This window comes from Lissotriton vulgaris, chromosome 12 (genome assembly GCF_964263255.1).
Source record: "Lissotriton vulgaris chromosome 12, aLisVul1.2, whole genome shotgun sequence".
Lineage (NCBI taxonomy): Eukaryota > Metazoa > Chordata > Amphibia > Caudata > Salamandridae > Lissotriton > Lissotriton vulgaris.
In genome coordinates, this window is record NC_141700.1 from 132,927,662 (window position 1) to 132,940,174 (window position 12,513).

The following is a 12,513-nucleotide window of genomic DNA, read 5'->3' on the forward strand; positions in this document are numbered from 1 at the left end:
GCCATTTTACCTTTCTGCCTCTTTTTGTACACAACACATAATTGTTGTTTTAGCTTTCAACCCAGAAGAGCTTCGTGATTTACTTGAGAAATAATATGTTATTGCTCTGATATCAGTTTTGCTCGGTACACTGTCTGCACAGTGAGTGCTGAAGGCTGCAAGGATAACTCGACACGATGTTGTTGGCAGGTCTGATCTTCGCACTTCCATAGACATAACCCACATGCTGCTGCCAAAATCTAGCTCTAGGCGGGTTTTATATTGTTGTGCTGAACACACACGTAGGACACTTGATGGTGCTTCGCATGCAGAGAGCTGGTGGAAGATGATGTGATCCTCTGCCACTGAGATTTTGAGGTATGGGCCCGCCCTGCTAAAACCCAAATGAGACCTTCATAGATATAAAATACTATGCTAAATAGGGAGGGTGTGAATTAGGTGTTGTTAATTCCTATTCATTTCAGCATCTTAGTATGCTGTCACCATTCGCCTTTTATGGACTAATAACTATGCTGATAACTTTGTGGCTTATAATATGTTTGCTAGTATTGTACAAGATACTGCGTTTGAGAACCATGCATTAGTAAATAATTATTTCAAACATGCGCCTGTCCTCATTTACTCCATGTTCTGGTTTGCAATGATTATATAACGAAAGAGTGTTCATGTACAATACGATTCTGAAACTACAGAGCGTACTACATACAGCCGCGCGTTTAGTCCTTGGATTGCCCCGCAGATCTTCCATCACTGCAGCGCTTCGATCCCTCCACTGGCTACCCCTTCACAAAAGAATTCTCTTTAAAATTCTGATCATAGCCTTCCGGGCCTACAACAAAACAGGCCCTAAATACCTTACCAGGCGTTTTCCCCACTACACCCCTAGTCGCCATCTTCGCTCTACCCATGACAATCTCATCCTTTCCTCTAAATACAATTTGAAAACTAAAGGTGGGAAAACCCTCTGTTTCCTTGCCACCAAAGCCTGGAATAAACTGCCTAAAACCCTCAGACAACTAACCCAGGAAAAACCTTTTAGAAAGCTTCTTAAAACCTGGATTTTCACTCTCCCCGACGATTACTCCAAAGCAGCTATTTAATCCTCTTGGACTGGTTTTCACAGGATCTTAAGCGCCAAGATGTTCCCTTCGGAGCGAACGCTGCGCTCTATAAATACCCCACAAATATCATGTGTTCCACGATACCTGAGGTAATCTAAGTTCATGTTCTGGTTTGTCTAAGCATTGGGAGTTTGTTATGACCAATGAGACACTGTAGCTAGCTCGGTAAGGGGATTTTGGGTACTGAGGTGAGTTTTGGGCCATCCTAATTCACCGAGGTTCCAGGTCTCTATGCACAGTTCTGTAGGAGAACGGAATTCCCGCTACAACAGTTTAGGTAATCGCTAAACAATATGATTACCTAAATTGCCAAAGCCTTTCATACATTCAGAAAGGCCATTTTGCATTCGGAAACTGGCACATTTTATTTGCAGTTTCCAAATGCAAAATACTTTGATAAATGTGGCCATAATCTTTATTAGTTTTTTGCAAAAACAAACTAAGAGTATGGTAAAGCAAGTAAAAAAGAAACCAATTGTGCCATGCCACAAAATCATCAGTAGTGTCATAATACATTAACAAGCACAAGTTGAGCAGGTATAAGAGCAAAACAAGATATGGGGAGGAGAGAAGACTGTGCAGTAGTTGCATCTTGTATATGCACAGTTGAAAATACAGTGAACAACTGATGGTCTTTGTGAGGGAGTGATTTCCAGTGAGCTGATTGTTTGTTCCTTATGGGTTGCATTATTGGTGGTTAAGAACAAATAGTTAAGGCGGAGTACATAGTGCATCTTTCTGCTTCAGTTCATAGTGGGAGCGCTGTCTGTCTGAGATGGTATGAACAATACGGTAGCATAGTCGAATGAACCCCACATAGGCCTGGTGGGAGTTCGCCTGGGAGTAATTTGCAATGCAGCATTGTCTGCTCCTCTAAGAAATGCAAGCCACTCTCCCCACATATGAAAGGATTCAATGCCGGAGTTATTCCAATTAGAGAGAATTAGTTTACAAGCTAGCGATAGCTTCAAGTCTAGAAGAAACTTGCCAGCTTCCCTTGCTATTTGTGGATCCAGTTGCCTAATAATACATAAGAGTATTCATGAGAGGGGGTAGTGCCCAAGGTACATTTTATAATCTTAAAAATGCTACCCCAGTATTTTTGCAGTGTGGAACAGTAAAAGAGCTTATGAACAAGGTCAACTTTGTGATCTCGCAATCCCACAAGTTAGGATCTGGGCATAGATTATGTTTATATAGTTTTTCAGGGATCCAGAAGGATCTGTGAATGAGAATACATTTAGGGGGTCATTTGGATCGCGGATGGACTTAAGTCCGTCCGCGACCCCTGAGTAGGAGGGAACGTCCGCATGGGCTGCGGCGTTCCCTCTGTGCGATTAGGATGTGACCGCCAGGGTGGCGGTCACATCCTCTATTTTTAACATTGCGCGGGTGGAGCTTCAAGCTGCACCCGCAGCAATGTTAAAAAAGCACGCACTGCATTTGTATGTAGAAAGTGGCAGGCACCGCGCGGTGCCTGCCGCTTACTGCATACAAATGTGCAGGGCGGTACCATAGGTACCCCCCGTGTGCACCCCCCCTTCACCTAGGGGGCCCGCAACGGGCCCCCGCAGTGAAGTTACACATGCTTTTCCACGGCGGAAAAGCCGCCGCGGAAAAGCATGTTTCCGAGCACATCCTAATCTGACTGACGGTGTGTGAGAGACACCGTCACCATATTAGTGCTTTTCCACCGCGGTTGTAAGCCAACCGCGGCGGAAAAGCTGCGGACGGAAACCAGGACCCATCAGCCATCCTAATGTGGCGGTGGGTCTTGGTGGGTCCGCAGAGGATTTTCCGCATCCTCTGGGCCGGCGGTGGCTTCCGCCGGCCCGGAGGATGCGGAAAATCCTCCATCCTAATCAGCCCCTTAGTTAGTGATACTTAATTTGTGAAAGGGATTTGTAAATATTCTTCCACTCAAATTTTATGTTGCGTTTGCGTGGTTTTGCTGCTCATTTTTGTTCATTTTGTGAATGAAGTTTAGTTGATTTTGCAGGAGTAGCTTGTATACTTTGGAAACCACTTGGCCAGCTTTACATAAGCTAGTAACGAGGTCAGGTAGTGATGGTTCTTCATTTAGAACTGAGTGTTTAGATAACTGAACCTTAAGTTTTAGAAATATGTAGAAATCAAGGTTTTCCAACTGGTAACGCTCTTGCAAATCGGAGTAGGGGATTGGAGCGGTCTGGACAGATTGATTCCTTTCTTCGACCAGTCAGTCCACACAACTGAGTGTCCATCACTTTTCATTTTGGGGTTGAGACAGATGGATGCCAAGTTGGAGTTGCGGATCCTTGTTTTTAGAATGGTTGTCCGTTCTCAGTATAGCTTTCTTAGTGTTGTTCATGATATGTATTCTAAAAATGTTTATTCAAAGGACCACTTTGCTTGACTTTCTGTCTGTAACAATGCAATGTCCTTTACCGTATCCTAACTTGCCTTTATTAAAATCATTGATAATATATTTATTTATGTTAACGCTAATTCTCACCATAAGTATACATGTTATTGATATATTTTAAAGCAAAATCTAATTCAGCAAATTTACTCTGACATTTAATTCATCCCTTCGTTAATTTTAGTTTACTAATAATTTCAGGTACTTACTGTTAACACTTACCATAAGTTAAACAAGGGCACGTTGTCATCACTAAATACTAATTTATTGTCTTTTGCTGTTATACTAAATTACCATTACATAACAGTGGGGTGACACAATCACCCCTTCACGTATCTCTTTGGAGCAACCATATATGTATATAATGTAACTAGATTTTGTGTTTTTCAAAACACAGAAACATTTATACATTCAAATGTGTTTCCTTTGTGTGTGATGTTATGTTTTGACAATAATATAAGCAAATTCTCCCTTACATTCAGAAAGAGTACTTACCCCATCCTTATACGGGTTGTGGCTTATTAAGAAGTATTTAGGATAAGTATATTCATTAAAACCATATCCGTATAGTGGATCTGCCTTATTTAACTACTGCGGCACATAACTTTATACTCAATTAGACTTCAAAGTAATTTTCCTGATGCTTGGGCAAATTGACTATTTAACTCAGTAAATGTACGCAAAGTAAACATGTTGTCAGAGTAATTGCTATTTACTTATTAACACTATTGCGGAGACAGTAGCAAGGTGAAGTAATGGTTGAACTTCATTGGTACAAAGGGCCATGGACAGAATTTTTTGTATGAATATGTGCATTTGTAGGGCCCCTGTCAATGCCTTTGTAACCATTGACGTGCTTGTGCAGTAGAACCACTAACACCAGAATCGCTGATATTACTTGTGTGCCTTCAAAGCCATGCACACCCAGATGTATCTTTAGATGTTTTGCAAAAGACGTTGACTTACTGATGTATATCTTTTTATATATAATTCTCGGTATATTTTTCTTTTATATGATTCCGTAAAGAAAAGCGAAACATTTCCAGCAAAACTCTGTATATTAAGCCACATACTGCCGAGCCACTGATATGCCTGCTTCTGTAGAACCCCAACAGCACATATAGGAGCTTTGGCATGCAGTGAAAATGCCTAAGCAAATGATGTAAATATCTGGTGCAAAGTGAGAGATTCCGGTGTTATGGTAGCAATACCTGGCATGAGGTATGAGTAGTATCTAGTATGAGTATCCTGGATATACAATCGTAAAAGCTGCCTCTTAGGAAATTAGAGCTATATCAACCATACAGTAGTAGCACCCTAGTGTGTTGCCTACATGTGCACGAACATGACTATTTGTGGTATATCTTTGGGTATGCATGTGATGTGATGTGATGCCTATGCTTGCCTGTTTGAGTGTGTTTTTATGTAACAAAACCACCCATAAATGGCCTGTCACTGCTTAATCTTTTATTGTTTATTGTCTTCGGTTGCCTTCGTTATAATACTAAGTACCAACTATTTCTTTCACATTATTGGATCTGCATCAGTTCACCAGCTGGCTCAATATTCTTGCAGCTGAGAGCACTCTCATTCTTCCCTTGACATTCTCTGGACTGTATACATCAGGATATCCTTACTGGAAGATGTGCATTCAATTATTATATTCTTTGGTTTAACCCATCCTCTATCAATTTTCTATAATACGTTTGTTCTCTTTTCGACCAGTTAACACCCATTCATTCTTTGAGATTGAAACATTGAACAAAGAGCAATGAAGATTGCACAGTTTGACTGGACTGACCATTTTACCATCCCTAACACACTGCTTGCCTTACTACCAATACACCAAGGTGAATACAAAAGAGAAAACCAAACCATCAAACCCTTCAAAGACTTCTCCATAGACATCCTAATACTTGAAGTCATCTTTCACTGTATCATCTCCACATCCGATGTCAACACCATTCTAAACAAATAAAATCACTTTTCAAAAAACAATGTGAACATCGCACCCCAATCACAACAGGCATATGGATTCACCATCTTGATATTTTAAAGAACTTGCTGACGATGAACAATCCATTCGCCAATTGGAAAGCAAATGGAAGAAAAACAGAACTCCAGAGTACCCCCTGCTACTGAATTCCCTCTGTGCAACACGTTGACAGCCTATCACATCAGCAAAAAAAAAACCTATACTAACACAATCAATGAAGCAACTAACAGAAGCAGAACGCTGCTTGAGACAATCAAGCACTGCATAAAACCTTTGCCAGACCCACAGATTCTTACTCCACTGAAAAGTATGACTTCAACCTACTCTTTACTGAAAGAATGCAGAAGATCTGACAGCATATCAACGATACTAAGCTGGATTCATCTTATACCCATCCCTTTTCCATACAATCCTGAAATGTTCTGTCTTTTAAACCTTATCGCTGTCAGATCTCACTTACATACTCAACTCCCTCTAAGCCACTTCCTAGGAAGATGAGGTTTTACCCTTGTGCTTCTTCAAAGCTCTCTCTAGGGATGCTCTTTTATCCCTACTTATCATTGTCAGTGCATCCTCACTTTTTGCATCTTCCCAGAAGTGCTCAAGTCAGACCATACCCTTCTACTCCTAAAGAAACCTTCACTAGACCCTGATGACCTCGCTAACTACAGGTGATTCACTCACCTACCGTTCATCTGCAAGATCATTGCTAAACAGTCCATGCTCAACTTCAAGATCACATCAATGCTAACCATCTAAGATGTGAATACGAGTCTGGCGTCTTATCAAGCAGCATGGAGACCGCTACTGTACACGTAGAAAACAGTGCCCTCTTAATCATGGATGAAGATGACCCCCTTACCCTGATATTGCTGGACCTCACTGCTGCCTGTAGACACAAGTTGACCATCCCCACCCCTGTACGCACCCTTGAGTCTCGAATGGTATACACTGACAGTGTCCCTCAATGGTCCTCCTACCCTTCCTACCTCCACCAATTTGCTCACATGTGGACCTCCAGATCCCTATCACCTGTGGATTCCACCAGGGTTCTATCCTGCCTACCGTCATCTTCAACCTTTACTTGAAGCCACTTGGTGCAATACCTCATCACGATTCTCCAATATGCGAATGATGTACCACAGACTTGAAAATCTCCTCTGCTTCGGCGATCCAACTCCTCAAACACTGCTGGCACATCATCCGAGCCTAGATGTTCAACATCTACCTGAAGCTCAACCAAACCATGGCAGAATTTCCGTTATTTGCTAAGAACAACACAGATCTAGTACAAACACATCTCAGTGACCTGAACCGTGACAACTTCAAACCGCAACTTTCACCAAATGCCAAGTCACTTGGATTCATCCTGGACACCAAACTCATCCTTGTTAAACACTCTGCCAAAAAACAAAGGCTACCTGGTACCGGCTCTCGCTTCTAAATTCAAACCATTTTTTCCAGAACGTGATTTCAGGAATCTGTTAATTCCTCATACTCTTGGATCTGGCTGGTCGTAATGCCCTACACCATGGCATCCCAGGCTCCTCACTTAGGGGCATCCTACACACAGCAGCACAACTCTTCAAGGGACACAAGAAATATGATCATATTACCCCATCTTGATGCAACTCAATTGGTCTCCCTTGCCAGCCTGCACCATCTTCAAAGCCAGCTGCATAATTTACCAAGTCAACACGTCAAGCATCCCAGCTTACTTCTCAGAATATCTCACCATCTCTGGTGGTCCTCGGCAGTTTGCAGCCAGGACACCATCAGACTGCAGACTAAGAATTGTAAAAATGAAAAACATCCAAGGCACCAGGCCTTCTCGTTTTGTGCAGGCTGGATATGCAACTACATCCCCCATATTCATCATGACCGTCCCAACACCGCTCCAATTTAGGAAAGAATTGAAGGCTCTCCTCTTTATGGAACACTACATCACAGTGCATTACCTGTCCACATCCTAGTGTCCTCTCCTATTACTCATTGTTTTTATACATGTCACTGACCAGGTAACGCGTCCCACTGCCTTTTGGCTCGGTTCGCACTACAGAAAATTCCCATATACATGCATATATACTTTGCTGAATCCTGATATGCTAACATTGGACTCTAAGCAATGGAGCACAGTTCCTCATCTCAGAAAAGAAAGTACTTTTTTTTTAGCAATGCATAGGGGTCTTTCTTCCTACAATGAAATCAGGAGAATTGAGCCTCTCTGGGATTGAGTCAGGAAATAAATGCTTCAACCTAATATTCTACATTGGGGGCTTTGCTGAAGACCGAAAATGGGTTTCCCTGAGGTTTTGGGATATTGTTTCAACTAATGGCTTACAATGCCCTGAGGTGCATGTTGATCCAATGCCTACACTAAATTATTTGTAAACCGTGTTAGTAATTCTAAGAGTTTTCTAAGTGCATGTAGATGTGCACGATTACAACGCGTGTTAGATGGCTTATTTTCATTTTGGAGCTTCCCTCCTGACTTTATACTTCTATTTGTTTTGATTAGTCTAGGGGTGCTGTGCAGTCATGGCGTCGAATGACATTGACCCAGAGTTCTGCATCGGTGTCCTGGTGAAGACTTTCTACCAGTATGCCGGGAAGAGGAGAATGAACAGGAAGGAGTTTCAGAAGATGGTTAGCACGGAGCTGAACCACATCCTTACAGTGAGTGAAAGCCGCCCCTCTTTCAATGCAGCATGCTATATGTTGAGTAGTGCTTTAAATTGGATGAAAAGGTTGGGGAATCTCAACACCGGCTGTTGTCCAAGTAGCACTACCATGGAACATTTGTAATAGGCTGGCCAGTGTAACTAAGGGTGTTGCCTATTCATGTATACTGTGCTTGATCAATGTCTAAATTAAACCTTCATTTGGCTTCAGAGTACAGAATAGGAAAAAATTAAATTAACAGCAGCATAATTTCTATTCACATTTTGCATATTAGATACATCCAACAAACACTGAAAATCAGTATTTTGGAAGATCACGGGGGCCATTTTCAGTCTTCCACAAAGTGCGTTAATTTAAAGAAGCTTGTGGTAGGGTGGTTGAGTTGCTGGTAGAAATGTGCAAAAAGTTGTTCAATTACTAGTTTTGCCCACAAATGAGTGAACTGAGCAGTTGCTATAAACGTGGTGTAGATTGAAGATATTTCCTTTGCAACTCTCAATCCCCTCAGTGTCAACAAAATTCTCTTTTCTGATGGACATTAGCTTCTGGAGAGTATTTCAGAATCCCCCCCAGGGCCCCTACCCAATCTGAAACTAATAAGAGTCACAGGCTCCAGGAAGGGCCACCTGGCTTCAGTTGGGCATCTCACAACTTCTCTGCATGTAACGTAGCAGCCCTAGATATTGCGCCTCACAAACTAGTGATATCCATTCCTTTTCCCCACACATCTGGCGATGGATCCGCCGATAGATTTTTCTTGGCCAATTCTCCTCCAAAGTCTTTCTGTTCAAAGCTATGTATATCGTGTTGCAGATCATGTTTGCTGCTGACCATCATAATGACTGATGGACTGCCCTGTTGTGTTTGAGTAAAAAGCACAGCTCTACACTGCTCTATACTAACTGCTAGACGAGAAACCACGCATCCATCAAAAGTCGGTTTAGGACTCCACTGAAAACCAAGACCTGATCATGTACTCAATCCGTAACTACTTCTTCAGAGAAAGGACATACAAATATAAATATAACAGCAGATCATTTTCGCATCAACTTTTTTAGATCTCGGCACTAGACGGCGCCCATGTGCTGTCTTAAATTAAGACATGCTTTATCGGCTTTGTGGTACAGAAAGGATTTGGTCCGTAAACTCTCTAGATACTGCAACTGAATGAGCCTATCCTGACTTTACACCAGGAGCCATAGAACCCAATCCAAAGGAGAGTGGAAATTACCATTCATGACTCAAGGGAAGAGTGTGACACCATTACAACAAACAAGCTCAAAAATCAATTGAAAAAAATCTAAATTGTATTGAAGCTATATACATATATACACCTTAAAGTGGTTGCACCATTGTCTAAAATAGAAGTGCTTGAAAAAAGTGCTTGTTCATAGATGAAAAAGAAGTCAAAAGGAATACAACATCATTTAAGCAAATTGAAACAACGATTTATGTAGCGCCTTGACCTGTCTGAGACCTTTACTTTTAGAATCTATCAAATTCCATATACAATATATAGGTACAGTGTTCAAATCAGTACTGTCCTAGCTAATTCAAATGCTGTATCTAGAGAGTTTCTGTTAGGACCAAATCCTTTCTGTACTGCAGTGTACCCAGGTCCTACAGTCTACTGGGTTACCCCGTTATATGTAATGTATATGCTTTGTGGGCTTCATCCTGCCCATAGGCTTGCCATTTGCTGGCTCCAACATCGCTCTGTTATTCCTTATCCTCATTTGTCCATGGCATGCATGCGTCATGCCTCTTCCAGTTTTTAGCACTCCCCCGGGCGCAGGGACCAAGTACACTAACCCTCCATTCTCCCTCATTGTATGACCAATTTAGGGACTTTTTTCCCCTTTGTTTATGAGCCCGCTGGAGCGCTGCTGTTTTCATTCTCACGAGCGCCGTTTTATCATTTTTTTCCTTATCCCATCCCTTTCCCCGTGACTACTTGCCTTGTGCAACCCCATGATCACTTCCCCTTTATTTTTCATGCAGACCTGTAGCTGCCGCCATCATGGCCGACTTTGAGACACCTTTAACATCGGCTCAGAAGGCAAACCGCAATCACTGCCACTAAAGGATAAAAGAACTGAAACACAGACCGACCTCCACACACTCACACAACCTAGCCATTGTGCCTCCACCTCTCTTCCCTCTCTTTCTTTTCCACTATTCAGACTCCTGCCCTTCCCCTCTCATTCCTCCCCCAAACCCACATACTTTCTTCCCACCACAGTTCAAAGTTATCACCCTTCTTCACCTCAACCAATACACAACACATCCATTTCTTTCAGTGAATGCCCTGAGAACTTCCTTTACTCCACAGCAGCATCCACACATATTTCCTGCCAACACATGACGTTGCACACTCCACTCCATAACCCATCAACTCACCCCCCTTCCTCACTTCACCTCTCAAGAAGAACTCCCCTCAGAACCAGTCACCCCCCCTCGAGCAATATCAATGCTCAGCTCTGCCCACCCTGGAAAATAAACCATGTTACCTCAATTCCACAATCTCCCAGCTTGAAGCCACCATCTCCCACATAAGCTCTAAAACTTCTACTGTACTCAACTCCTTACTCTCCTGGCGAACACACAATACCCTTAACTCCTAATCCAGAGGAGTACTCTTCTCCCTCAATCAAAAAGAGCAGCGCACAATCTCTCTTTACCAAACAGAAATTGCTAATTTACTTGCTAGCTATAATACCTTTAACTCTCCCACTATATCCTCTCCAGACAACACAAATCTATGCACTATACCTACCAACTACTTGGTCTAAACCAAACGGCAGCCACTTACAACCTAAGCACCAACCTGCAGGAACAGTGCCTTCCTCTGGAAATTAAAGTGCAGCACTGTTCCCCTTTCAGCAGCTATGCCATTTACCACCCGCCAGGTAACTGCTCTGTCTTCACTGAGAAATTCACTGACTTTGGAAATGACATATGTTCACAAATTGATCTTTCTAGGAGACTTTAAACTTCATTGGGGCATCTCACAAGATTTGGCCACCAACCTGCCTGCGACATTCCGCTCAGGAAATAATCTTTTACAACACACCCCTAAACCAACATGCTACAAAGACTCCACGCTTGACCTTATTTCCAAAGATGCCCTGCTAACAGCTGATGATCTTATACCAGGAGACTGGTCTGACCACTTCATCATTCCTTTCTCACGGATGTATGCCATTACAACGCATGCTTTTATCACGCATGCTGTTACAACGCAGGTTTTACTACGCATACCGTTATGACGCATAGCGCTTTGGAGTGCTGGATAGTGAATAATTTAATTTACTATTCCAACTCCAGTCCCCGTGGACACTAGGGAAGTTGTTGGATAGTAAATTACATCTATTCCCTATCCTAGAGTGCCCCCCCGCGCAATGCGTTGTAATGGTTTTCTTTGTAAAACCTGCGTTGTAATAGCACTGCGTGGTAAAAGTTGCGTTGTAAAGGATGTTTCCCCTTTCTCACTGCACCTCTCTCATTTTGTAACCCTGGGTCACTCTAAAAGAGCAACTACCTGGTTTTGCAACACTGGAAACATCGACCGAGACACACTCTGCAACACAGCCAAGAAGGTACTACCATACATCAACACCAATGACTTGACCACCATTGTCTCACTAATCTTTCCATCTTGATAGACAATGTAGCTCCACTTCAAAGCAGAAAGAAAAGGCACACACCCTCTGCCCCATAGTTCAACAAGTCCCTCTATGATGAAAGGAAAAACCTGAAAAGAGATGGAGATAGCACCCTCCATCATTAATCTCTCAAATCTCTGTTAAGCAAGATCGTGCTATCACTAACACATCTTTAGTCAAAAAGCGAATCCCTTTAGAACCCTCCTCGATTCTGCCCAGAACAGAGCAAAGAAACATTTTGACATAATCAAAACTACCAGCAAAGCTGCCTCATCTTCACACATCAAATTTGATGATCCACCTAAGAAAGCAAAAGACAAACAATTGATGGCTGGAATGCAGAACAAATCAAAGCATTCATCCCTAGTCAAGAGATCTGGGTTAAATCCATCATTCTTTTGCTCACCATGCCACCCCAGTTTAAACCTGGCCATACCTGGCACACTTAGGGCGAGAAGACAAAAGACAAACAATTGATGGCCGGAATGCAGAACAAATCAAAACATTCACCCCCAGTCAAGAGATCTGGGTTAAATCCATTATTCTTTTGCTCACCATGACACCCCAGTTTAGACCTGGCCATATGCAAATCAGTCTTGACCCTGTGCCCCATGTTAAGAGTCCAGCCCGAACTGCCAAGCCAGGTCC

General features: G+C 42.5%; 1 protein-coding gene across 4 annotated transcripts in view; it reads left to right on the forward strand.

Moving 5' to 3' along the window:
* The window catches only part of LOC147673643 (protein S100-A16-like), a 126,582-nt gene that overhangs the window by 63,454 nt on the left and 50,615 nt on the right, over positions 1 to 12,513 (forward strand). For 3 of the 4 annotated variants that reach the window (XM_086947581.1, XM_086947580.1, XM_086947583.1), the window contains exon 2: positions 8,037 to 8,194. In XM_086947581.1, the coding sequence (XP_086803707.1) occupies positions 8,057 to 8,194 (138 nt within the window). In that variant the 5' untranslated portion in view covers positions 8,037 to 8,056. The remainder of the gene's footprint in view (positions 1 to 8,036; positions 8,195 to 12,513) is intronic. The other variant, XM_086947582.1, reaches the window with a different exon arrangement.